The sequence below is a fragment of the Bacillus rossius genome, chromosome 11, assembly GCF_032445375.1.
Source record: "Bacillus rossius redtenbacheri isolate Brsri chromosome 11, Brsri_v3, whole genome shotgun sequence".
Classification (NCBI taxonomy): domain Eukaryota; kingdom Metazoa; phylum Arthropoda; class Insecta; order Phasmatodea; family Bacillidae; genus Bacillus; species Bacillus rossius.
In genome coordinates, this window is record NC_086338.1 from 26767720 (window position 1) to 26794301 (window position 26582).

General features: G+C 36.4%; 1 protein-coding gene across 2 annotated transcripts in view; it reads right to left on the reverse strand.

Moving 5' to 3' along the window:
- The window catches only part of LOC134536715 (THO complex subunit 2), a 188786-nt gene that overhangs the window by 95188 nt on the left and 67016 nt on the right, over positions 1-26582 (reverse strand). For both annotated transcript variants that reach the window (XM_063376592.1, XM_063376591.1), the window contains exons 12-16: positions 23659-23845; positions 21303-21574; positions 16356-16473; positions 15068-15247; positions 9606-9770 (exon numbers count right to left, since the gene is read on the reverse strand). In XM_063376592.1, coding sequence (XP_063232662.1) covers positions 9606-9770; positions 15068-15247; positions 16356-16473; positions 21303-21574; positions 23659-23845 — 922 coding nt within the window. The remainder of the gene's footprint in view (positions 1-9605; positions 9771-15067; positions 15248-16355; positions 16474-21302; positions 21575-23658; positions 23846-26582) is intronic.

Genomic DNA, 26582 nt, shown 5'->3' on the forward strand with positions numbered 1-26582 from the left:
AGCAAGGGAATGCAAGGAATTTAAACTCTTAGATAGGGAAGATATAGCCTCTGATACTTTCCCTATTCATTTCGCAGAGGCAGGAGGGTCATGTAAGGTGTTGAAAAAACAGGGCTGTAATGAACCCACTATTACACACGAAGGGAAGGATCTTTTACAAAATGTCAATGAAAACTCAAAATTCATTCAAGGCAAGTTGGGGTTATGTCCAGTAATACAGGGTAAAATTGTTGGTACCGAAACAAAAGTTAAATTATTAATTGATTCAGGGAGTGAAGTAACCGCAATGTCTGAAGAATATTTTAATTCACTAGGAAGTAAAACAATGGAAGCAGTTGCAATGCTACCAGTTTCAAATATTACGATCATAGGAGCAACTGGAGTAAGAAATAAAAATGTGAAAAAACAAGTTTTAATGGAAATCAAAATAGGTGAAGTAATTATGTGGGTGGTTTTTCTAATAGTTAAAGGACTTAATGTTGATGGACTATTGGGAGCTGATTGGTTGCAATCAAATGAGGTTATCATTGATTATTCAAAGCAGTATATACATGTAAAAGAGACACAAATTACTTTTGCTGAAACTGATGCTAGAAACAACTCATTTAATTTACGAATTATAATGGGAAATGATTTTGAAATGGGTTTTGAAGTAGAATGTAATTTTTTAAAAAGGGAACATATTTTAGAAACTGAAGTAGAACAAATAATATTACATAGTGGTAACACAGAACAGCAGTATGAATTTAAACAAATTTTGCAAAAAGAATGTAAAGCGTTTGCCAATTTCCCTGGGCTCAATAATAAATACGAATGTCGCCTGAAGCTGAAAGAACACCAACCTTTTGTACAGAAACCTTATCCAGTTGCATATAGTTTGAGGCCAGCAGTTGAAAACGAAATACAGAATATGATTGATGGGGACATAATTGAAAGGTGCAGTTCCGAATATTTGAATCCACTCGTTGTGGTTAACAAGAAAAATGGGGGGGTAAGGTTGTGTGTAGACGCTAGAAAACTAAATCAGTTAATTGTTCCTGATAGAGAATCAACAGAACCTATGGATGAACTTTTACAGAAATTTGAAGGCTGTGCCTATTTTTCAAAAATTGATCTAGTAGCTTCTTATTGGCAAATCCCTTTAAATGTGGAATCTAGACCTTGCACTGCTTTTTCATATCAAGGAAAAACATATTGTTTTAAAAGGATGCCTTTCGGATTAAATGTATCAGTGAGCCATTTCATTAGAGGGCTTGAACAGGTTTTGGGACCGGAAGTATTAAATTTGGTAACTGTGTATGTAGACGATATTTTGATTGCAACTAAAACTTTCGAGGAACATTGTAAAGTTGTACAGTTAGTGTTGAGAAAATTACAAGAAGGAGGCATGACTGCAAATTTAAAGAAATCTGAGTTTTTGAAAGATGAAATTAACTTTTTGGGTAATATTGTAAATGCTAAGGGAATTTGTATCGATCCTGAAAAAATAAAAGCAGTTAAAGAATACCCATCACCTACAAACAGAAAACAATTAGAAAGGCTGATAGGATTTTTCAACTTTTTTCGGAAATATATTCCAAATTTTAGCAATATTTGTAGTCCATTGAGAAAATTGTTACAAAAAAACCAGTGTTGGGAATGGAGACAGGAACAGGAGCGAGCAGTAGAACTACTAAAACAAGAATTAGAAAAGGAAATTTTATTACACCACCCAAAATTAGATCAGGAATTTTATATTACTTGTGATGCATCAGGTGAGGCAGTTGGTGCCATGCTTTTCCAAGTGAGTAGGGAAGGAGATCAAATTCCAATAAGTTTTGCCAGTAGAGCTCTGAATTCTGCCGAAATAAACTACACTACTACAGAGAAAGAACTGCTAAGTATTGTATTTGCTTGCTTAAAATTTCGAATCTATATTTATGGTAAGAAAACCACGGTGCAAACGGATCATAAGGCCTTATGCCACATGGATTCGTGTAAACTATTGCATGGCAGAATCACTAGATGGATTTTATCCTTACAAGAATATAATTTAGATATACAATATGTACCAGGAAAAGAACAAGTTGTTGCAGACACACTGTCTAGAGTTGTAACAGATTCACAATCGGCCCGAATGAAAGAATTCCAAATTCGTAATTTAAGAAAACAAATGCAAGAGGTAGAAAAGGGAATAGAGGAGTTTTCTAAGAAATTGACAGAAGAAATAAGTAAAGATCCCAGACTACAGAAAGTGATACACGAATTAGGATCTCCAAATTGTAGGGATGTGATAAAAGAAACTTTTGTAATGGAGGGTGAATATTTATTCCAAAATGTATCCGGCAGAGTACCCAAGTGGGTACTATGCATCCCCAATACTCTGAGAAATAAGATATGTACTTTGATGCATATAGAATGCGGACACTTTGGAGTTACCAAAACTATTAAATACATTCAAGAGTTTTGTGTTTTTAAAGATATGTACAGGATAGTAGCTGTTAATATCAAATCATGTTTACTATGTGCACAAACCAAAGTAATGAATCGGAAATGCCAAGGATACATGGGAAATGTTTTAGCTACCAAGCCTTTAGAAATTGTGTGTGTAGACCTGTTTGGACCTTTACCAAGCGGCAGGGGTGGTACCAAAAACATACTGGTAGTTTTAGACATTTTTTCTAAGTATGTTAAATTGTATCCAATTAAAAAGGCTTCAGCTCAGGTTGTTACAAATAAAATAATGGATGTTTATGTAAAAGAAATAGGTATCCCTAACAAAATAATCTCTGATAATGGTCCCCAATTTCGGAGTGAAGTTTGGAAAACCTTATCTAGTATTTTAGGTATCGAACTAGGATACACTGCTGTATATCACCCAGCAGCCAACCCTGCTGAAAGAGTAATGAGAGAATTGGGGCGTTTGTTTAGGGTTTACTGTAATGAGAAACATCGCACATGGGCCAGCATTGTAGGCCAGGTAGAGAAATTGATCAACAATTGTTGGCATGAGAGTACAGGGTTTACACCTATCGAGTTGATGCTACAAAAGTTACCAACCACCAAACTCCAAAATAGAATTAACTTTCCTAAAAATGATGCTGTAGATTTGAAAGAAAAGTTAGATAAGGCAAAAGAAAAACTAATGCATAAGGCTAATTCAAGGAAAGCCAGATTTGATAGAACCGTCAGACAAATAAGTTTTAAGGAAGGGGATGAAGTATTAATTGCTTCACATAAGTTGTCATCCCTTATAGATAATAAGATATCCAAGTTTTTCAAATTATATGATGGGCCATATGAAATAAAGGCTGTGATAGGCCACAATGTTTACAGAGTAAATGATGCTAATTGGCACGTCTCTTTACTCAGACCATGGAAAATTAATTAAGTGTAAAATAAAAAGTGTAAATTTTAAGCAAGTTGAGTATGTACTTTTTTAGTGTGATTTAATGAAACAATGTGGACAAACAGATGTACAAGGTTTGATTATTGTGTAAAGTATGTTTATGTTATTGTAAACAAATGTGATCAAGAATTTTATCATGTTGGACTAAAGACACTTCACTATAGTGAATATTTAGCATATTTTTTAAATGACAAATGAACATGACATTCCAATGAAATGTTTTTGTAATGTCAGTATAACCTGTTAAAGGTTATGTTTTATCTATAATCAAGTGTTAATTGTGTTTTTTAGTAAAGATTGATTGGTCACTTTAATTTGGTATGGAGAATTGAAATAATTTTATGTATGTAATTTTTCAATGTTTGAGTTATAATTTTATAAATTTGTTTTAAGGAGTTATAATAATATCAAAAGTAATGGTATGTTGTTGTTGTGTTAAAAAGATATTGCAATACTCATGGTCAGGTTAATTTGTTGCATTTGTTTACACTTTGTTGATTTGTTATAGTATCTCTTTTGTTTCAATTGACACTTGTGTACTTTTTGATTTAATTTTTTATAAATTCAATCAAAAAGTAGAGGAAAAGCTGAGTAATATTAGAGGGAATGGACAGGGTAACATTAGAAGTTGTTTCTTTGGGATGAAATATAGGAAAATTTTGTGTCAACAGTTTTGAAGTGATAGTGTTGTCAATGTTTTGTTGGTGCAGATATGAGGAGTGGAGATATTGGTGAATTTGTGAGTTAAAGTGGTTATTTCATGGGATTTGAGGAGTTTATCATAAGCAGCAGAGAATTAGAGTAACAACGGTTTTTAAGGGATTTTAAAGGAAATAATTTGTTTTGAGGTTATTTGTCGTCGTCGAAGTTGAAGTTTTTGTATTTGTCGTCGTTTAAGGTGGTCGTGGAGACGTAATTCCTGGAGTTGAAGTTTTTATCGTCGTTAAGGTGGTCATAGAGACGTAATTCCTGGAGTTGAAGATTTGTTGTCGTCGTCGGCTGAGGTGTAAGTTTTTGAAGATGTTGAAGTTTTTGTGTTTAAGTAAGTTGTTCAGAGTTTTTTGCTGTTATTGAGGATTCTTCGTTGACCAGGGGGTGTCTGCTTGAAGCTTGTAGAGAAACCAATTTCAAAGTTATTTGTATTTTGCACTGATGAGAGGGAGATAACCATTTGTGGAGAGTTGTTGACCCTTTGTAGTAAGAGAGATGTTTTCAAATTTTTGGCTTTTTGACAAGGAATTAACATTGCAATATTTAAGAAACAGTTTTTTGAATTTATATATAAACAAATGCTTCAATGTTTGACTTATATTGTTTGCGTTTTAAAGATTTGTAATAATATGAAAAGTCGTGGTTTGCTATTATTGTGTCAAGATTTGCATTTCTAATGTTGATGTTAATTTGTTACATTTGTTTACACTTTTGTTATGGTATGTTATTTCTTTTGTTTCAACAATTTACACTTTTGTACTTTTTGATTTAATTTTGCAAATTCAATCAAAAAGTAGGGGGGGTTATGTAGCATTGCAAAATGGGTCATAATAATATTAAGAATAAGTTTGAGGTGAAGGATAATTTTTTTGTTGATATAGAGGATAGTTCAGAGCTGTTAAGAATTGTTATTAATTACTTTGGTTAAATTTCATGGAAAGCCTTAAAATACTTATTTCCTTGAGATACTTAATTATTAATTTGAGGGTTAACTCTAGTTCATAATAATTAATGTTGACATTTGATAATTAATGTCAGTAATTAAAGCAGTATATATTATAATTTTACAGGACATCATTTTTAAACAAAAGTTTTTATATGAATTTCAACTTTGTTTACTAAATTTTTAACATTGTATTTAAATTTTTTGGGTAATCTTATATTCTATTGGATATTGCTAGTGTAATATTTTGAGAATAGTCTGGAAAGTACAGAAGGAAGAGCGGACAGGCGCGACACTCTGGCGCCAGAAAGCTATTTTTCACTTTGTAAATGCGTGTTTGGGATTTACGCGTCACGTTGTACGCACAGCTGTAGCGACCGTCTGGAAGGGTCTCTGGAGGCTACCACTAGCCAGCCAATCAGGGCGAGTCCTGGCGTGGTGTGATGCGCTCGGCCGAAATTCCTTATTTGGGCATGTTGATGAATGCTGTACTGTGATTGGTCGGTTGGCCCACGGGGTTGCTTCCCTTGTCTTCACCTATACAAGGGAGGTAATCTCGTCTACCAACTCAGTTGTCGCTCGATTGTCGTCCAGTCCGGTCGCGTCGTCGGCAACTCGCACAATATTATGGAGTTGCACTAAGGGACAATTTAACGCCTAGGGGCTGGGGCCAGGCCGTAATTTTTTAAACTAAGTTCATTTTTTTTTCCGGAATAATGTATTAGAAATTTAGGCCCTAGGCGTCGGCAACGGCCCAACTTCGCGGGACTTCGGTCAGTGCGCGACCGTACCTTGAGTTACATCGCTAACCAAGGGACAGTAATAAATTCTATTTTTTTGTGAGCGACAAGACTCAACGACCATCAACAGAAAAATGTCTGGTATGGTATGTATTTGGACCTCATCCTATCAAAATTCAAAGACGTCGTTAAAATTTGAATAAGTAAAGACAAAAACTGTACAAGTAACGAAGTTTTTCTAATTAAATTCATTTGTAAAATTGTGTATTGAAGCCATGTAACGATGAGAAAAAACATTTTTTTTAAAGAAATAAACAAAGATAATTTAATAAACTCTTTTATTTCCAAATAAAGCAGAACCTCAGGAACATTGTTTGTTTTGTATTGTTACGTTTCTATGTGTGGTTAGCCGGGCAAAAACATACAACGTAACAAAGTCAGCTGTACGACAGGTGTGCCGTGAAACCACGAGACAACATGTGCCACCAATTCTTCTTACACATTCTATTTTAATAACAGTATAATTTCCTCATCAAATTATAAATTTTAGTAGGTAATTTTTACAATTACTCGTATCATACAAAAAAATATACAGAATTTTTGAGGAAAGTAACCCCGAATTACTAATTTTTATTTATATTTAAAACCTAACTATAAATAAATAGTGTAACAAAAGTACAAAATATGTATGTTCATGTATTACAAGAGTTATTTAAATCAAAAATTTATTTTACAGCAAAAAAAAAAACCCTAAAAAATTATGCTTATAACAAATCATCTACACTAAAATTATAAAGCTGTAAAGTTTATTTGTAAGTATGTACATACGTATGGATGTAGGGGGTAATCTCTGTAACTACTGATCCTATTCTGAAAATTCTTTCACTAATAGGAAGCTACGTTATCCCTGTGTGCTATAGGCTATTTTTTATTCTAAGCTTCTACTGTTTTTATAATTTAAAAAATTATTCATATGAGGTATTTAAAAAATAATTACCCTTATGTGTTGGATGTAAGAGAACATAAAAGAGAATTAATTTTAAGAGGATAAAAGAAACAAATATTTGTCAGTTCTCTTAGACCTACATTATACAGCTAAAACACACCTCAACTTACTTCCCAACCTAGATTTCTTCTGGGATGTTTCACGTAAGTGATGATATATTTGCTTTAGTGTCTTTTTCTCTCACTCCATTTTGTTACCTACAGAATAAATATTATGTTCTAAAATAAAAAGATGGAAATAAATGGTGGCCAACTTGGCTCCAGTAAACAAACACAACTAACTGTTTCTCCTCTCTCTCCCAGCAAGTTCTAAGAAGGATGATGTAAAAATGGTATTAAGCTTGTGTAAGTAGACCAGGCCTATATGAAATTTTCATTATGTATTGGCTTTTCTATAAAGTCCATTAAAAATTAGTTTATGATGTATAACAAAAACAATGATGTAGTTAAGAGTTTCTGAACAATTAGCTAGATATCCCAAAACATTAAATTATACACACGAACCCCAATTTTACGTATGTGCACGGTTCCTCAAATTGCATTCGTAAAATTGCTATCTTTGTAAAACCGGGTGTGTCCCGATTTGAACCTTCTAAAATTGTTGTTTTTGAACTATAAATATATCTGGTACTATTTGTGTGTATTTGGTGTTAATTAATAAAATACCAAAATATCAAACACTATTAAAGCAATGATGACAAAAACCTCCGGCCGCAGCGTGTGAACATGGAATGTGCACTAGCCCCGCCCACCCTCCTCAATACTGCGGCCTGTCTTAGATGCTGGGACTTGTTAACAACAACTTAATCTGCTTATTTTATTTTACCATGAAGAGTAAAATATATTATAGCTGTTAGCAAACTGATAAAACCTTTATAGCTATCAGTAAAACAGCACACAACACTGGCTGGCCAGTGGTTATTTTCATTCAAAACGTGGCTAAGGAACTTGTTCGGATCAAGTAGACAAATTGGCTATACACCTAAAATATAAAAAATTTTTTATCCTAAAATGCAATGACGTGTTTTTTGAGTAGATATACACAGCGACCGACCAGATGCACGCCCGCCCCTTCTAACTGCCGGCGACGTTTATTTTGACAGCTCTAGCAATTATCTTTTCCCATGGGTAGACAAATAAGAGTCAGTTCACAGTAAAAAAAAAAATACCTATGCCACTTTTCCCCAATCACTCAATCAGTAAACACACTAGCTGCCTCCCCATAATTTTTAATATTCCACATCTCACCTGCTCACACGACCGATAACAAAGCGATGGCAGAGCAAATAATCACAGTTGCACTACACACTGCACCATGTTTATGCTTTGTTTGGTGACAGTAGGTGGTCCATCATGCTTTTTTTGGGTATCTTTCCTTTTCGGAAGACATCAGCTATTAAAATAAATTTATATTTGAGTTTAAAAACTTATCAATTTCTTGCCAGAAAGGACTGTATGTGGACTTGGTGTGAAAAATGACATTTTGATGTAAGGGTTCAATTAGGGGAGAGTCAGTCAATCCTTACAGGAAAGATAAAAGAGGGTGAAAAGAGCAACAAAAGTAATACCGGTTAGACAAGACTTGTACCTTTGAATATATATACTGTATAGAAGTCGCGAGTGGATAGGATTTACTCTACGTTTTTCAGAAGCGCATGATGAGCAGCTTGGGAACTTCACCGCTGCAGTGCGCTGCCGTAACGCCCTGTATCGTCTTAGTTGTTATTTACACGTTAGAGCGCAGCGCTGTCGCCCGCTGTCATTCCCCGCACCCCTCATCCATCATTCACTGCAGCTCAACGTCGTTCTAGGGGAGGGGGAAGGGGTGTTTGAAGAGTTCGACAATTGTCCGCTAGGGACCACCACAAGTCGATGCCCTAGAGATGGGGGCGATTGCAGCGGTGAATTAACCAACTACCTCAAAACCGTATTAGAAATTTTAACCTGGGCTGGCGACTTCTATACAGTATATATATTCAAAGCTTGTACAGAGCCTCGTTGATAAGCTGGAAGAATTTCCTACCTTGCATTTCTACACATTTATTAACGAATGCACACTAACCGTAATCCAAGGGCACAAGCACATAGTTCAGTGTAAACCTCTACAGATTCATAAAAGTGATCATAGGCATTTGTGGTTAAGAACACTCGCACCTAGGTCGCAGAAAATACAGCCAACCACATTTTTGAACGGAATGTCTAATTTTTTTTTGTTCTTCTTATAGGAACATAATTGAGAGTATTAAAATACACTGTGTGTTGAAAAATAAGATTTTTATAAGCTTTCATTGTGATTATTTCAATTTTTTTCCTATTATTTATATTTTTGGTGTCAAAATTTCTGATTTATCGACAGTTCCTGAAAACATATTCCTAAAATCACTCGTTAAATACGGGGTTCGTAAAATCAGGGTTCTAGTACAACAATTATTGTAACTTTAATAACATAGGAATATCAATCTAGTCACATTTCTCATGGATTTTTTTAATCTCATCTTTATTTTGCCCCGAAATACAAAAAAATACTTCCAGCAAACCACCAATTTATACTGTCCTAAAAGTAATTAAAAAAATTTTTCTGCACAGTTTTATGTACATTTAATGAAACAAAGATATAAATACAAACAAAAAATTAACATTTCTGTAAAATTTAATAAACAGATTACTAATGCAGTCTCAAATACCAACTATGCAATATAAATTAGACATGACTTACCCTACAACTAACAAGTTTCCATAAAATTTATTATTTTACAAAAATAATAGAAAAACCAAATATTTTAATAAAAAAGAAACTACTAAATGAGCGTCCACTCACATTGATGGCATGCGTGAAGGCGGGCCGAGCCAGGAAGAAGGCCACATCTGGGTGAATGTGGTACTCGGACAGTATCTTCTGTATGGACGGGAACTTGGAGACGTATTCCTCCATAGACATTGCAGACATCAGGAACGTTCCAAACTGCACCAACGTGTCTTGGCACTGTGGAAATTCCACACAACATTACAGTTACACGCAACACTAACTAATGATTCTAGGGCAGTAATGAATCAGCAATCAACAGTAACATGGAAACATTCTAGCATTTGCTCAGAGCTTCTTTTAAACCACACATAACTTTAGCTCTAAAAGGGTACCCGACTAGAATAAAATTCCAGAAAGTTAACACTGTTCAAAATACTTTCAATATTGTTTAATTGATAGGAACTAATAAATAACCAAAAAACTACTTGTAATGTTAACAGTAGTGATGGGTCGATTCCGATTCCGGAATCGGTCGGTCCCACCGATTCCAGTATAATCGTGGGATTCAGAATACAATGGTTTTGGAATCGACCATGACCGATTCCTGCATTGTTAAGTTTACAAAATACATCTCCTACGCAACGTAAGAAAATACTAAAATGAATGCAAATATAATTTTTAAACTACATAATACAATCTTTTTTACGGAACTGATTTACGAATTACGGTAATTAACGTATTTATTTACTTGCACCGCCATTTTCCTTATAGTACAAATGCAGTATCTACTTTCCCGCTTTAAACGAAAGCATTTTTCGGAAATTACGTTGCAGCAGCACTGCATTTAATAGTAAACCTTCAAAAATAACTAGACAAAACCATAAATGTTTAAAGAAAATTATGTAAATGTAAACGGCAAGTAAAATAACGTAAACGTTAACAACTTGATCATGGCAGCTACATTTGCCATTGTAAACAACCTAATTTTTTGTTTGTGCTACCGGCCATGGTAAACCATACGGCCATGAACCAAATCTTTGGTGACGTGAACGTGAAAATTAAGATGTTTCACATCTCTGCACTTTAAACTTTACAGAATTAAATGAAATAATTTTTGAACGAGATTTTACCCAAATTGACAGTGGATTACTGCGACCATATTAAAATAAGTTTAAAAGCAACATAACCAAATTGCTGTAAATCGGCGTTCTTGTGCGTGTTCAGCGATGCTCTTTTTACATTAGATATATTTTGGAAAGGCAGTTGGCTAATCTGGTTTCCAAACATTGCTGCTGAAACGTTCGTAAACTTTTATTACCAGACATAAACAATCTTTTGAAAGTAGTTGTGTTTAACAGAATTGTTTCCGATAAATTTTTGAAATGAATTAAATGTTAACACGCGATTTTTTTAAGAGTTTAATTATTTTGTGTAAGAAAATCTCAACATAAAATGTGGACATTTTGAGATGCTAAACATGCACAGAATGTTCTTAGTCAAGAACCGAAAATTTATTTTCTCTTTACGGTTGTGTAGAACTGCAAGACTGGATGGATTTATTCTTTTCACCAAGTGAGATGGTCCCTTGAAATATGTATCAACGAGGTTATATTGTCATTTTATTTGGATCATTATTTACTTGCGCTTGAAAATAAAATTCTTAACCTAAACGTACAAACCTCTTTTTTTACAATTAATTAATTGAGTTGATAATGTAAGGTATCAAAAGTTGGTTAAGTTATAACATTATTTACAAAATACGTCATAAGACATCTTTGATTATTGGCAGTGTTTGAACACATGTTTCGTCTAACTATATGCAAGGTTAAAAGGCCAAATTGTGCTAGAAATTCAAGGTAGCATAACTTGATGGTAATGAACATACTTTTTAACATTATATAAGCTGTATATAATGTTAATTTCTGCACAGAAAATGAAACACAATTATATCAATAATATATATATTATATATAATTATGCAATTATATTTTTAAAATCATAAACAACCTTTTTTTTTTCTGAGTATATTACTCTGTTGAACATTGTCAGCTAAAAATTAAGGAATCGGAATTGGATCGAAGAATCGACCCTTTAGTTTAAGAATCGAAAATGGAATCGGAATCGGTATATTTTAGGAATCGGCCCAACACTAGTTAACAGTAAACACAAAGAAAACCTTTGTAACTTCCTGCTTCATAAACATACTTTTTTTACACTTGACATTAAAAAAAATTGTTTAACAAATTGATCCTTTGAACAGATTTTTCTGGTCAATAAGTACAGCGAAACCCCTTATTTACGTTACCGTTATTTACGTTTTCCCGTTATTTGCACTATATTCTTCAGGTCCCGTTTGGTTCCCATATAGTCCAATACAATACTTTCCCGCGAATTACGTCTCAAAAATCGAATCAATCCCGCTATTTACGTCATGTAACAACCATAAACAACCAGAAAATACCGTGGAGCTAGTAGGCAATGAACATTTTAAATAGCAAAATATACATATTTTATAACATGAAAAGTTGCTTTTATTTCTAAACATGTAATAATTTAAGCCTAGGCGTGTAAAAGTACGAGTAATTATAGCAGGAGACAATCTAAAATGCACGAGGGAAAAACGTAAACTCATGAATGTACAAACATGGCTGCTTGTAAGTTCTGTCACTGTATTTGTCACAACTTAGCCGAAATACTGGTACGAGACATAAACTTCACAAGATAAAATGAGCGGTGTCTTGGTAACTGTACGTATACGTCTTTTATAATTTGGGAAGTATTGTACAGTTGACGCCATATTTTTTTAACTAACCATTTATTTCTGGGGATCGTAAATAATTAATTATTGGTATCAAGACATCATGATAAACGTAAACTTGAACATGTCACGGCAGCGAGAAAACTGGTGCGTATACCAATAAACTGGTATTAGAACTGGATAAAATTGGTACACGGGAGGTGGAGCTTATATTTTTTTCCGCTAAGCTCGCATCTATTGGTTGGCGGCTGATGGCGTCATGAGTCTGGGCGGAGCATAGAGTGCGCATGCGCCGCCGCGTCGTTACAGCAGCTGACCGAGTACAATGACCTTTCTCCGCGTTTGGCGCGCTATTGACGGTAAATATTCATCAATTTGCGGCCTTTTCTTAAAAAAATTTTTACTGTGAGCAATGTGTATGTAGCCCGTATTTGTTATAAACCCTGCCGGTTGCAACTGTATTTATAATTTGGAGAGGCAAATAATCTCCTTGAACAGCCAAAAAAGCAAGCAGAAGAAAATTTCAAATTGATTTTTTAGGAAGTAATCAGAAAAACATTTTGGCTTTCATTCTTTTTTTATTTTTGTCAAATGTGGTAAATTAATAATTGATTAAATACTAAAGTAAAATTTGTTGTTAGTGTGTTTGTACCTGCATTGTAGTATGTGCTATTAAACAAAAGGAAAAAAATTCTAAATAAGGTAAACTGTACTCCTTTTTATACTTTTCCCTTTATTTACACTTTCCCGCTTTTTACACTTTTTTACTTTGTCCCCATGAAAAGTGCAAATAAGGGGTTTTGCTGTATACAGTTTTGGTCTTATTTCTAAAACTGTATAATAAAACCTTACACTATGAACAAAGTGAAAAGAAAACTGTTAAAATAGCAACCTCGAGTTAATGTTGTTCAACGGTGCTCATACAACCCGTCCTCCCTAACTTTCCAATGCACGTAGTTGTAAGGTGCAATATTTTCAATAAAGCACTACAACAGCTGGTTATTATGTAATTCAAGGTCATGATGCCCTAGTTTAAGTGTTTATTTAATTTGTAGATAGTTTTATATTGTGTTTAGGAGTATTTTAGCCTAGCAATCAGATTAAGTACTTTTATATATGTTTGAAATCAAACAACTAGTTTGTTAGTAAACACACAAGTGGTTATCCAATATTTTGTAAGAATAATGTGCTACTATGGCAATTTTTTACATTTAGTATCAGTTGGTTAAGTTTCTAGAACATTGGCCAGCCCTTTTCAATTATAGAAAAAAACAAAGGCAGGTGAGTAACGCTCGACGCTGGGATGCCAAAATGATAAAACATGTTATATCATCCTGTGTTAGAGAGAGACACAGAGACGTTGGCTAGAACCGAGAGAAAGCACATAATAGTAGTTGTAAAAAAATATATTTGCAGCAAATAGGAAGGTAGCTTTTTCAGAGAAGTCCCCATTTTGTACTTTTGTGTGTGTTTTGTACTATGCTCTGTATGTCTAGCCATTGTTCGAAAATTTCCATGTGGGATCTCGTTTGTCGGTGGCTCACATATTTTTATATTTAATGTGAGTTTTAAGGAATTTATTGTCTTTGGTTTCACCGAACTGCTTTTAACCTTTAGTTTTGGCATTTATTTTAATTCAAAGATTAGTCCTCAGGCGGCCGCGGAGGTCCAAGTGGAGCCGTAAAATATTTTGGTGGCCACGCCTGATCTTCCAGCTATTCGTACGATGAGTTTGCAAAAGACTGAGAGACTTGATGATTGTATGGATTCTGAAGGCTGCCTACCTGTCCCTTCCCCTCTTAGTAGGAGCCTACGAAGGCGACCATTTATTTATTAGGAAGACATGGCCCTTGGCTAAAATAAAATAACACACCAACAGTAAAAACAGTGCCACTGTCTGTGAATGATATATCGATTGCTGCAGAAGATGATATTGAAAACATGGCATAAACATGTATTCAAAGTGATTTTAAGGTTGATTCTACAAGTTTGTAAAATTAATATTATAAGTATGGCACGCTAAAATGTACAAAAATTCAAATTCCGCTGCGATTTTACATAAATTTGTAATTGTATATGATGTTTAAAGCAGTGTTTAAATCAAAACCAAATTAATGATTAATGATCGGATTATTAAAGAAGGTGATCAGTGCTTACATAACAAGGCTGAACGTTAAACTTCATAAACTTACACAAGTAATATTATGTAATTTTTCAAGTGAAACATTCCCCACAAATTGGAAGAATTGTAAAATCATTTTGTAATTCTTTCATATCGCTGTGAATAAATTTGTATCTCTGGTAGAGGTTTTAAAATTTGCACATTTCACTGCCACACCTGTTGTAATAAAGAAAATCAATTAAAATTTCCAAAAGTGAGGTTTCATGCTGGGATGTCACGGAGTGCCGTTGTTTGGACTTGTAAATATTATGTGTAATTTAGTGTTTAGTGTTTGAAACATTTGAATTTTGAACTTCCCGCGCCGCTTGCGAGCAGCGCCAAGTTTTTCAAGTTGGCTGCTGCCAAGGTGGGTAGCCCTGCAGCTTCCGGCAATGAAGCAACAGTTGTTGTTCAACCATCATGGCGGTAAGTTGTGCTATCGTGCACGCTTGCTGCCAGTCGAGTTGTTTGCAATCGCATCGTCATTAATTTTGTCGTTCTATCTGGATTTTACAGTCTCGTACGTCTCTAGACAAAACAGTCGTGGTGGCTACTACATCTGAACTACCGCGAGATATTGTAACATCTACCCGTAAGGAATGCCTGAACACGGACCTGGTCGTAGAGCTTGCCGACCAGCTTGAGGTGGCTCTGGTCCGTCTCCTTGTAGACGGTGCAGTACCGCTGCTGGGCCATGAGCAGGCACAGCGCCACCGCCAGGTCGTGCTCCCCCAGCGTCTCCTTCAGCCGCTGGGACGGCTTCTTCGTGTTGCGCACCTGGCTGAAGTACCCCGCCTGCGCGCACAACCCCGTCAGTCAGCTCGGCTCCACATGCCTCTAAACCTACCAGTTTTAGATAAACAGCTTGTGTAAATAGTTTCTTTCTTTTCTTTTATATTTAATTTTGAAGCTGCTGTACAAATGGTGGGGAAGTTTGAACGAGAGAAAAACGGAAAACAAAAAAATGCAACCTCGTTACATTCCAATTTGGCCCGGCAAAGAAAGCAACAATAATAATAATAATTTCCTGATCTACTTGAAAATTATTAATTTTTAATATGCACTGACTGTAAAGAGTACTTTAGAGGCTAGTCTTTTCAACAGAGTTAGAATTAACTATTTGTTAAATGGAAAAGTTTTTTCTCATTTTTTTCCAAAAAAAAAAGTTTTGGACCTGTTGTTTTTTTCAAAACACAGATGACAACTTACATACCAGGACCAGATGATTTTCCAAACATCTCCACTCTTTGTGTGTATGTACATTCTGCGAGTGCTTGTGGCCATGCAGTGGTGGTACTGTTCTCCCCACCTCCCTTAAATTTGTAAATTTCAGTGGACTGGCACAATCTCCACGTGTCTATCTCAACAGGTTTTTTAAAATGAAACTGTGACCCAACACTATTGTTTTTAGCGCGAAATTCCTCAGCTTTTAAGTTCAACATTCCATGACAAAACTGCAGCCACTGTTGGTGCTTCGAAAGCCGCACTTCAAAGCCGGGCTTCTTACGTTCCTTCAGCTCTCGCACAAATTTATTCCTAACTGAAACGTACGTGCTAGTATTTTATAAAAGAAACTGAAGAGGGTAGCTTCCTGCCTGTCTTTTTCTATTCTGGAAGGGAACTTGTTTAAAAAAAATACATAGCCAGGAAGGGACGCAGGCAGGGATGTCTTGCAGTAGGGGCGAAAGGGAGACCTATACTGAACGCAGGGGCGACTCTTCTGTGGGTAAATACAGTAAGGTTGCCATATTTTGCTGTATTTTGTGGTCCTCGAGAGTTACCTGCCTGTATCAGTTTATGATTACTAGATTTGGGCGCACAAAAATTTTTTTTTCCTTTGAAATAGATTAGCAATTTTCAAAATTTCTAACCCCATGACCCGGCCTAGCTGCACTTGTACTACCTCGCCCTTGAGTAGCTCGCCCCCTGCCAGGGCCTCCAGCTGCTCCGCCGTCATCTCCTCCGCGGCCTCGATTCCCGCCATCTTCTGCACGATCTCCTTCAGGATCAGCAGGTCCAGGCTGCAACAAGCTCCCGCCACTCACGCTCCTGCCCCCCAACCAGTCCGCGCACTCGCTCAGCCCTCAGTCAACCAAACAACCACTTTGGCCAGTTATCTTACATTGCCTCGGCAACGTACCTGTTTCTTTCCCAAGCCTTAGTTTTTAATGTGAAGTGCAGAACCAACAGTATGTATTCTTATTACATAACATGAACATTGAAAATATTTTTTGTTATCTTATGGTAATCAGTTTAAATCAAAAGATGCCATGTTTTAAATTACTTAGGAGAAAGAGTAAAAACAAAATAATTAAGTTATTTACATAATTATTTACAGGTTGGCAGTAACATTTTTTTTTTTTTCATAACTTAAATATTTTCATTTTTGAGCACTCAGCAAATTTCTTGAAGAGTTTTTTCAACATTAAGGTTCGAATTATTTCAAGTTTGCATTTTTCATGTTCACGTTGCTATTGCAGATTGCATTTGCCAAAACATCTTGGGTGCTTATTACGTATATTGTGCATTTCAATCAAACAAAATTTTAGTATCTTGAAACCAGTTAAGGTTATAAAGCAAATACAAAAGTTCTTGGTAATTGCGAGTGGGGTCCCCATTTTTCAGGATATAAATAGAAGTTACAGTAAACTCCCGGTATACCGCGCCCCGATAGATCGCGGAATCGGGTATATCGCGGGTCAAACCATGTCCCCCAATCATAAATGAATAATAATAATAACACAGTAGAACCTCGTTAATTCGTGATGGTCGGGACCGAGATAATCACGGATTACAGAATTTCACGGACTAGCGATTAAAAGCCCGGAAGGTCTTGTCAAGCTTCTCAGACACCGGCGTGCAGCTGGGTAGGCCAAGGTCATGTGACGTAACATCTACCGAGGCTTACTGCGCCTTGGCAGCAGATGGTAAGGGCCGTCTTCGAATTAGTCTCGGTTTAAAAAAATACGGCACTGCCTAGCCATTAGTTCACGGTCATTTACAACAGCCGAAGAGAGAAAGATAAGATCGTGCTGAACTTGCACACATAAATTTTGTATAGCCCCCCCCCCCCCCCCCCCCCCCCCCCTCTTAATCCAGCCGAATGCCAGCCAGACACGTCACTCGCCAGGCGCCTGCCGTGCGTTGGCGGGTGGAAACAAAGGGAGATGGGAAGCAGAAGTCAGGACATCCCCCTCAAGTTTAAAGAGTGACAAATGTGACAGCTGAAAGGGGGACGACACAAAGGGTCGGTACAAACAGCGTTGCAGAGTTTGGCGGCCCACGCGATGGCTTGCAGTGGTTGCCGGCCGCCGGCCCGCGTGACGTTAATTTCAAGCGCTGACAATTTTTACTTCTCTTTTTTTTTTCTGCACTTTTTAATCGTCCCGGATTATCCGATTCCCGAATTAGCGCGTCACGGATTAACGAGGTTCTACAGTAATAACAATGGAATAAATGGTTGACAGCCGATTAGGATAATTTTGCGTTGTAACTCACAAACTAAGCATCGGGCAGAAAAAAGCCTAGGCGTAGAAAATGTCCGCAGTGAAATTCTAAACAAGATATCTCCGTACATTATTCCTCTATCTTGTAGTGTTTTCAAATTATGGTCCAATCCAGCCCAGTGATATTTTCTGAAACACTAGTTCTTAACATTTTTTTTAACCCACAAATAAAGCATCGGACAGGGGACCCGATAAAGCCCACCGTCCAGCGACATTATCCAGCGTGACTCGGCTGGGGATTAATTTTGGATAGGTTTGGTTTACGGCAAGCGCTGGGAGGGGAGAGGCGAGCCGAGAATATGCGACCAAGACACCCGGGTAGACGGAATGGAATATAAGCGCCAGTGATGAGAGGGGCGATTAAGCCGAAAGGGGGAAAGTCTGGTGACCTTGAGTAGTTCACTCATTTCCGTCGGCACACTTCTCGTGTTCACGTGTGTTGACATATAAATGTTTTGTTATAACTTGAACCTACAGACGTAATATTATTCGTTGTATTATACACGTTCATCTTTTTACTTTGGTATAATGTTTTAACATTAAATAGTAAAGTAAATCAGCTAGCGTATTTTTAATCTTTGCCGAGGAATTCCCAGTGGTCCAATACTTACGTGAACCATACTGTACCACTTTTACCGTGAGGTAGTAAACAAGCCCCGGATATGTTTATGTGTAGCGGCCTCCCGACCTTTAACCAGAGGCTGGGGAATATAACACTTGCCGATCCGAGCCACACACACTCAGCAACTCGACACAGCGTTTGGTGAAATAAGTAAAGACAATGTTTAACAGACTTTTTAATACAGCGCCACTGATTGCGCTAAAATTATTTTGGCGCAATTTTTGTATCCCACATGTGACAATTTATAATTTAATGTAAGCATGGATAACAAAGTTTAACCACTTGACACGATAGACGATTCTTTATTTTATATTGTACGAATGCTAGAATCGTTTTTCACGTATCTGCTGCATACTTCTGCAAAAGACACGCTATCTGTAAGTACGTAAATCTAGAATTTTTATTTTGTCAATCAAACTCGGTACTTTGCGATTCATATTCGGTTTGAAGTATTACTATGGCCTTTCTATTTAGAAGACTTTGACCACAGAATCGTGTGTAACCGCACACACTGCACTTACTTTGTTACGGACACTCAGACGAAGCAGATACTGTGGCTGACACCACGAGACTGGCAGCAGCTTGTGTGCCGCACGTGTGTATGGCGGCGTGTGGCGCGCTCGTAGGCCGTGCGACAAACTGTGCGCGGCATGCGGAAAAATAAAAAATAAAATTCAACATTTCATATTTATCTTTAAAATTTATTATTTTTATTTTTTCACCCGCGTTTAGTGAAAACTGCGGATGCAAAGTCCGCACAAAGGCGGGCCGTCTATACTGTGCGTGCTTGCCGACCTATTAGAACACAGGCGGTGTTTTATGCCTTTTGACCTTGGTCACATCGAAACATCGCGGTTATGCAACAACGCGGGTAAAAGTTATGTCCCCCGACAACCGCGTTAAATAGGGAGTGTACTGTACTTATTTTTATCTAGTTGATTAATAACAGTAGATTAAATTAAAATTTGAGATTTCTTGTGTTCACAGACTTAAAATCTTAGATTCGGCCTTCTTGCTGCTAAGCAAAGGGTAAAAACTTTCATGTCAGGTACCTGCAGTTTTTACTCAGAAAATGTGTATGAAAGAGGTTAAAATTAGACCTGTGTGAATAATCAAATTTTTTAAATGTGAATATTAAACTATTTATTTGATTCAACCTCGAATACTAACACATCAAAATAACAAATTTTTTGCTTAGAAATATTTGATATAACAAACTTTGTGAGATTGTCATATACCGACATTCACTGCTCAGATGAAGTCATTTAAGCAATATATATACCCTTTTTTTTATGTTTAATGAGACTTCATAATCAAAAAATGAACAATAAGCAAAGTTTTAAACACGCAACAAGTATTAAAAGTATTTTTGTTGCTACTGTCTCGCTAAACAGTAATGGAAAAAATTGCGTAAACAATTCAAAACACTGCAATTTGTCATTTCAAACTTTACAACAAAATATTATTTACCCTCTTTTATCACTTAATCGTCACACTCACATAATCCTCGTATGGGTTTGTTAAGTTAAGGTTGGTTAGGTTAAGTTAGATTAGAAACTGCAATATTAAAAAAAAACATTATTTATATTTTCTAAATAATTATTGTAGCTAACTTAATCAAACTTTCACTTTAGTATTATTTGTCTAATTTTCCAGATGTTACATGATGTGAAGAAAATATTTTAGTGGTATTCTAATACATACTATTCTTACTATTAAATTTTATATTCTTATTTGAATCAAACTAAAAAACTGACATTGGCACAAGCCTCGTGAAAATACATTCTCTTCTGAAATGTTTTTGTAAAACCCTATTTTTACTAATATTTTCTGCTAATTTTTAGTGTAATTGACTTTAAAAATATATAAAAACGTATGACATCAATTCATTAGTAAATAAAGTGAATAAAATATTTTCTCAATTGGAGATATTAATTTCAGAAATGATTTAAATGTATTTTATAATTCTAGATATCTCATCTGAGTCTCGTGGAGCACATGCTGGATAGGAGACGACAATAAGGTAAATAAAGCCTTTAGTATCGTCACTCAGGATTGCCAGTCTCCCGCGAGGCTACTAGCGTGAAGAGGAGTGGGACGAGCAGGTATTTTGCATCCCCAACCCCCTTCCATTCCTTCAAGGAACCAGGACTTCTACCTGCAAGCCACTTGATTCGAGCACATTCTTTTTGAATGACTATCCTTTATTTACCAAGTGTCGATGCTACTGCCACCTCTCGTTGGAAACTTTAACTTTTTGGAGTGTATGCCAGGATCAGTTTCGACAATAGCCAACCAGACAGATTCTAACAAATTTTACCTGCCAACCAGTATGGAAACCATTGCCTTAAGGGGAAAACTGTAGCATAACTGTATATTTGTAATAGAAACAAACAAACGAAAACTTTTCGTTTTATATGGATGATGTTTGGCAATAACCATAGTGCCACCTTTCGACAAAAGCATTCACTTTTTGGAGTGTATGCCAGTATCAGTTTCGACAATAGCCAACCAGACCGATGCTAACAAATTTTACCTGCCAACCAGTATGGAAACCATCGCCTTAAGGGGAAAACTGTAGCATAACTGTAGATTTGTAATAGAAACAAACAAACGAAAGATTTTCTTTTAATATATGTATGGTGTTTAGCAATAACCATACTTAATTGAACAAGAATGTCTGCTGGAATGGTGCTACACGGCTAGGAGTGAGACCACGCACCTCCTCTGGGCCTTGAGCTGGTTGGCGACATACTGCAGAAGGCCCGTCAGCTCCACGTTGTACTTCTTGAAGATGGCGCCGCAGAAGGCGGCCAGGCTCTGCAGCCACAGGGAGATGGACGTGCCGTCGTGCTTGACGCGCTCGCGGTCGGCCGACGCCAGGGACTCGACCAAGCAGTAGCCCAGCACGTCGTACGACAGGCTGGTCAGGTACTTGAGCGAGTCCACCACCGGGTTGATCAGGTTGTCGTAGATCTGGATCTGCAGGAGCATCTACCAAACAACACGCACCAGTGACGATCTACACTCGGCACTCACCAGGCAGTATGACAGACTGGTCAGGTACTCGAGTGAATCCATCACCCGGTTCATAAGAATGTCGTAGATCTATTGTTTCAGATACTTTATCCGATACACACTTAAAAAGAGCATTTTCATTATTAAGGTGTCACCAATCGTTTCAATTTATTTTATCCAAGTTTTTTCATTCCTAGCAGTAACAAAAATTGTTTAAACCAAAAGTTTTAGATAATATTTAGAATATTATTAAAATTTTTTACATACAGTAAGTCCTCTATTTACGTCGTACCGATTTACGTCATTTCGGATTAACGTCGCTAATGTTTGAGTACTCATGTTTCAATTTAAGTTGTCGCCGATTCACAATAACGTCGTTTACAATGACCGTAAATCTTTATTTTAACCAAAACACCGTATATAATTAGTTTATAATTCTTTGTTTCCTTCGGTAGTTAATTTATGCTATGTAGCGTAAGCTACACGTTCACCGCCTTATCTTATCATACATCATGAGGGACGCTTCCTGCTCTCCGCTGCTCTCCGCTGCTCTCCACTGCTCTCCGCGCGGTGATGCAATACTACCAGCCCGCCCGCTCGGCCGCCCACGTATCTGCACGTAGAAGTGTTATCTACTTCCTGCAACGACACAGCATTTTCTCCTACCCCTTTTCGTCCAACTCCGTGGCACTTCAGTAGAGGTGTAAAAGTAACTAAAAAAAAGTGTACCCGTATGTATTCGTTACTATAACAATTAGTACTCGTTACTTTCGTATCGTTACTCGTTACTTCTGATACCGCATAACATGTTATGTTATGTAACAGCAACGAATCGAGTCGTATTTCGTACGCGTACAGTATGTCGCGTAAATAATAATAAATTGAATATAAACAATTAAAAGTATTTGATAATTAACAGCTTTTGTTAACCAAGAAACAATAAAATCTCATTAGAGCAGCTTTATTATAATATCTCTTTTAAGATAAGAACAAAAAACGTGAAAATACGCGATAATAAAAAACAAAAACATACATATTTATAATTTGTAAAAAATACTTTCTTACGTTGTTTCTGTTCCAATCCCAAACTTTGTCTACACACACACAATACCTTTAATAAACAGTAAAAAATTTGGACGACGAATTTCCAAATTATACTTTTCTTAATAAACAAACATCGTTCTTTGTAACGAATAAGCGCGCGCATGCGTAAAACATACGAAAAATGCGAGTAACGTAATGCATTCGTGTGTAACGTTTCGTTACTCGTTACTAGATGCCGCACCCGTTACTCAGTAACGAATACATACGGTTTGCTACAGCTCTACACTTCAGTCGCTATGATATCATTGAGTTGGCCGGAGTTTTAAACGTGCCGTTGTTAACTTTATCGTGATTAAATGCGTTTGTAGTAGCCCTACAGTATCAGCTCACTGCAATTTATGATTTTTTCTTCATAAGATGTCTTCCAAACGACTATATATCTGTTTTTATATTTCAATCAATAAAGGTAATAAAGCAGCTGGTTAAATAACCATTCTATAAAGCTGAGAAGTACTAGTTGGACTTGTTTCCCACGCTGTCGGTTGTCATTTGCTGATAAAATTGCCCGTTGTCACGTCTGTATGCCAGCGCTTCCGGCCGACCTTGGGCCGTGGTCGGCCGGTGGCATGAAACATGGCTCATTTTGCGTCGTTTCTATTTACGTCGCGGTTTTCAGGAACGTAACCCCGACGTAAACCGAGGACTTACTGTATCTGAGAGTATACCTAATAAGAGAGCTATGAATTTTTTTTTATCACTGAACCCCTGTTTCTCCACTCTTTACAACTCTGGTTGGCTGTATCAAAAATTTTTTCAGGCAAAAGTTTTAAATAATATTTGCAATTATGGTTGGTCACATGAAGAATTGATTTCAACAAAAGTGTTTGGAATTACTCTAATGAGATCTATTAACTTGATATGAATGTGATAAGTGTATTATTAAGGAAGTTAAAGCGATTATTTTTCTTTCCAAAAACCTTCCCCCATCTCTGCCCCTTGTGACAGTGACTACTCACGTAGTCGAAGACACAGCCTGGCGAGGAGTGGGTCAGTTTCCCGAGCAGCCGGCCGACCGGCTTGATGTTTTCCTTGCTCACGCGCTTCATCAGCGATTTTATCTTCTTGAGAGCGTCTGCGCGCTTGCGCATCAGCTTTGCATTGCTCTGGCACGTGTCGTTCTTCCACCGGCTGTACAGGCAGTACCTGCAACATGGTCACCGATGATCAGTGCTGTACTGCCAACCACTGTGAGACAACAAAGGAGCCACTCTGAAGACCGATATTCCTTCTGATTTGTTTTATTGTAGAGACAGGTGTTTTTCGCGATGTGCTAAATATTAACGAAATTAATATACATAAACTTAAAAATACGAAATTATCAATTACTTAGAGAAATCACGAAAAAATTTAAGAAAAAACACACTGAAAATAGCTAAACGTCCGCATTTTGATGACTCGATAACAGCAGTCGATTATAATTGATTGTTAATGACTTTCGATAGTCTAGGAAGTCGTATTCGTGTCACGCTATCGCCTCGCCAGAGTCGCCACAGTTTGTTAAAATGGCGTGGATGTAATCAAACATTTTTGCTCTGTTCCTTTTTGTAAAATGTTGATTTTAAAATGGTTGCAACAGTATTTGACAGGGCGGCGGAGTTTGCGAGCGAAGGATTCTATGTCTTTGACAAAGTGCAAAAAATTCTCATGTGCAAGTAATGCAACGTTAGAATAGAGTGGCAACGGAAAGACACGTGCTTGAAACACATAAAAAACAGTGCCTCGCATAAGAAAAACAAGGAAAGTCAACAATCCGGTGCAAAAAGGCAAGTTTCGCTGGAATCAGCCTTGTTGATGGCAAAACAAGCAAAATTTGACAAGAATGAGTTCATTATGTCAACTCGAGCTTTTATCGAAGCGAACATCCCGATTGAAAAACTGGATGATCCAAAACTTCGTCAATGGATGCAAAAGTACATTGCAGGTAGGTGCTAAAGCATGCGATATTTTAACAGTTTTGTGCATTCTTAAGCAGATAAACAGAACGTTACGATAATAAATTTTGTTAGGCCTACCTACTCTTGAAATATTCATATAACTGCGAGTCGTGTTTTTTAAAGCACTTATTGGAAAAAGTTGATATAACCTAGTCACAGGTAAAACTAGATGTAACTTATTTGTTTTTTGTTAGGACTTGAGCTTTTTTTTGTCAGTAAATTTTTTAAAACAGTTTCCAGTACTGTGCTTTGTAATATGTTTAGGCCTAGTAAATATATATATGCATTTTTTAAAAACCTAAACAATGCAAACAAAAAAGTTTGTATAAATTGTGCAATATCATCTTGTGAATTATCCTACTCGGAATTGTGGTAGGCCTTACAGGTTACAGAGTTTAAAAGGCATACATAGGTCTAGAAAAGTATTTATTTTGTGGTTTGTATATGAGAGAGTTACATTTAATTATGTTACAGTAAAAATTTTACAACACAATTTAATTATCCATCACTATTTTTTATTTTTTTTTTTAAGGCGCTGGGGACTTGCCGTCTGCCCGAAGGACAAACCTTTGAGCGAATAACATGGAACTGATGTTAACTTTGGCAATGTCCGACTAAGTGTATGTTCAGATTCATTTTGTCACTTGAAGGAATACTGTCTGTCTTTATCCTATTTATGTGTTAAGTGTAGTATTTTGTTTCAAAATATTTTGCTTGGCCTACTTTACCTTCATTTCATTTTTTATGTGTGCTATCTATAGATCTATCTATATATTTGTTTTGTTTGCTCTGCATAGTTGTTGAAATGTTGCTTGTTCTGTGCAAATATTTGGTAAAGTTATGTATGAAACTGTGTACAGTAGTTATACTCTTAAATGACATATTAAACACATTCATGTAGAACTTATATTTATAAATCTCATATTGCAGTTTTAAAATCAACTAAATTTTTGACGAAACTACTGATAAAATAGCGAAAAATATACCGAAATCATCGCATAAAAAGTAACGAAATTGTGCAAATTTTTTCACCAAAAACACCTGTCTCTACTTATAATTCCATTGTCGAGTGTTAGGAACACAATTTTAACATCACTACAATATAATGACAACAGCAAAGTTATATAAACTTTTTATAAGCACGAGCTCTCTATAGTGATTTTTACCAATTTGTTTTTACATTTTATGTGTGCAGACTAATTCGACATGACTCTTTGTGCTCAGCATTAGTCGACAAGGGAGGCTTGAGATGGAGAAACACTCTGAAACTGCGGGAGTGAAGCCGCGAGTTTTAAGCTAGTATGCTACATAAAATTGGCTTATTTCAATAAAAAAATAACAGTTTTATCTTTTGTTGCTTTTAAGTGTTGTTGAGGTCATTTCATTATTATTAAAATAAACTTTTAATTTTTAAAATATGCTTTATTTATAAATTTATAACGGTTCGTTATATACAAAAATAAACAGATGTTCAACGCCCATTGTAATTTTGTTGTTTTTATTTTTTTTAAATAGAATGTTGCACAGACGATTCCAAACACTTCCAAAAGAGGTTGCTCACTCATTCCACATACATCTGCCCGTCAAAAAATGCCAGCAGTTCGCGTGATGAGAATTAACTAAAAAAATAGCGTCCTTCAGTAATGTTTTACAGCCAGTACACGAAATAGTGCGGCCTTAAACATGACCGCACCCAGCGAAAACGAATTTCGCCACGAGCCAAAATGCCGACGAAGGTGGTCGCAATTTCTAATTATGTCCGAACGAAATATAAAAAATAATTAGGTTAACTTGATAATTGGCCTGGCTCTGACCACCAACGTTAAATGATCTATTAGCAAATTACTTCATAATTTGGCGAGAAGCCACCGAACGCGACCTACTTGTGCAGCGTTCGATGGACGACTGGTGAAATCCTGCCACAGTCTCCTCCACGCAGGGAGGAT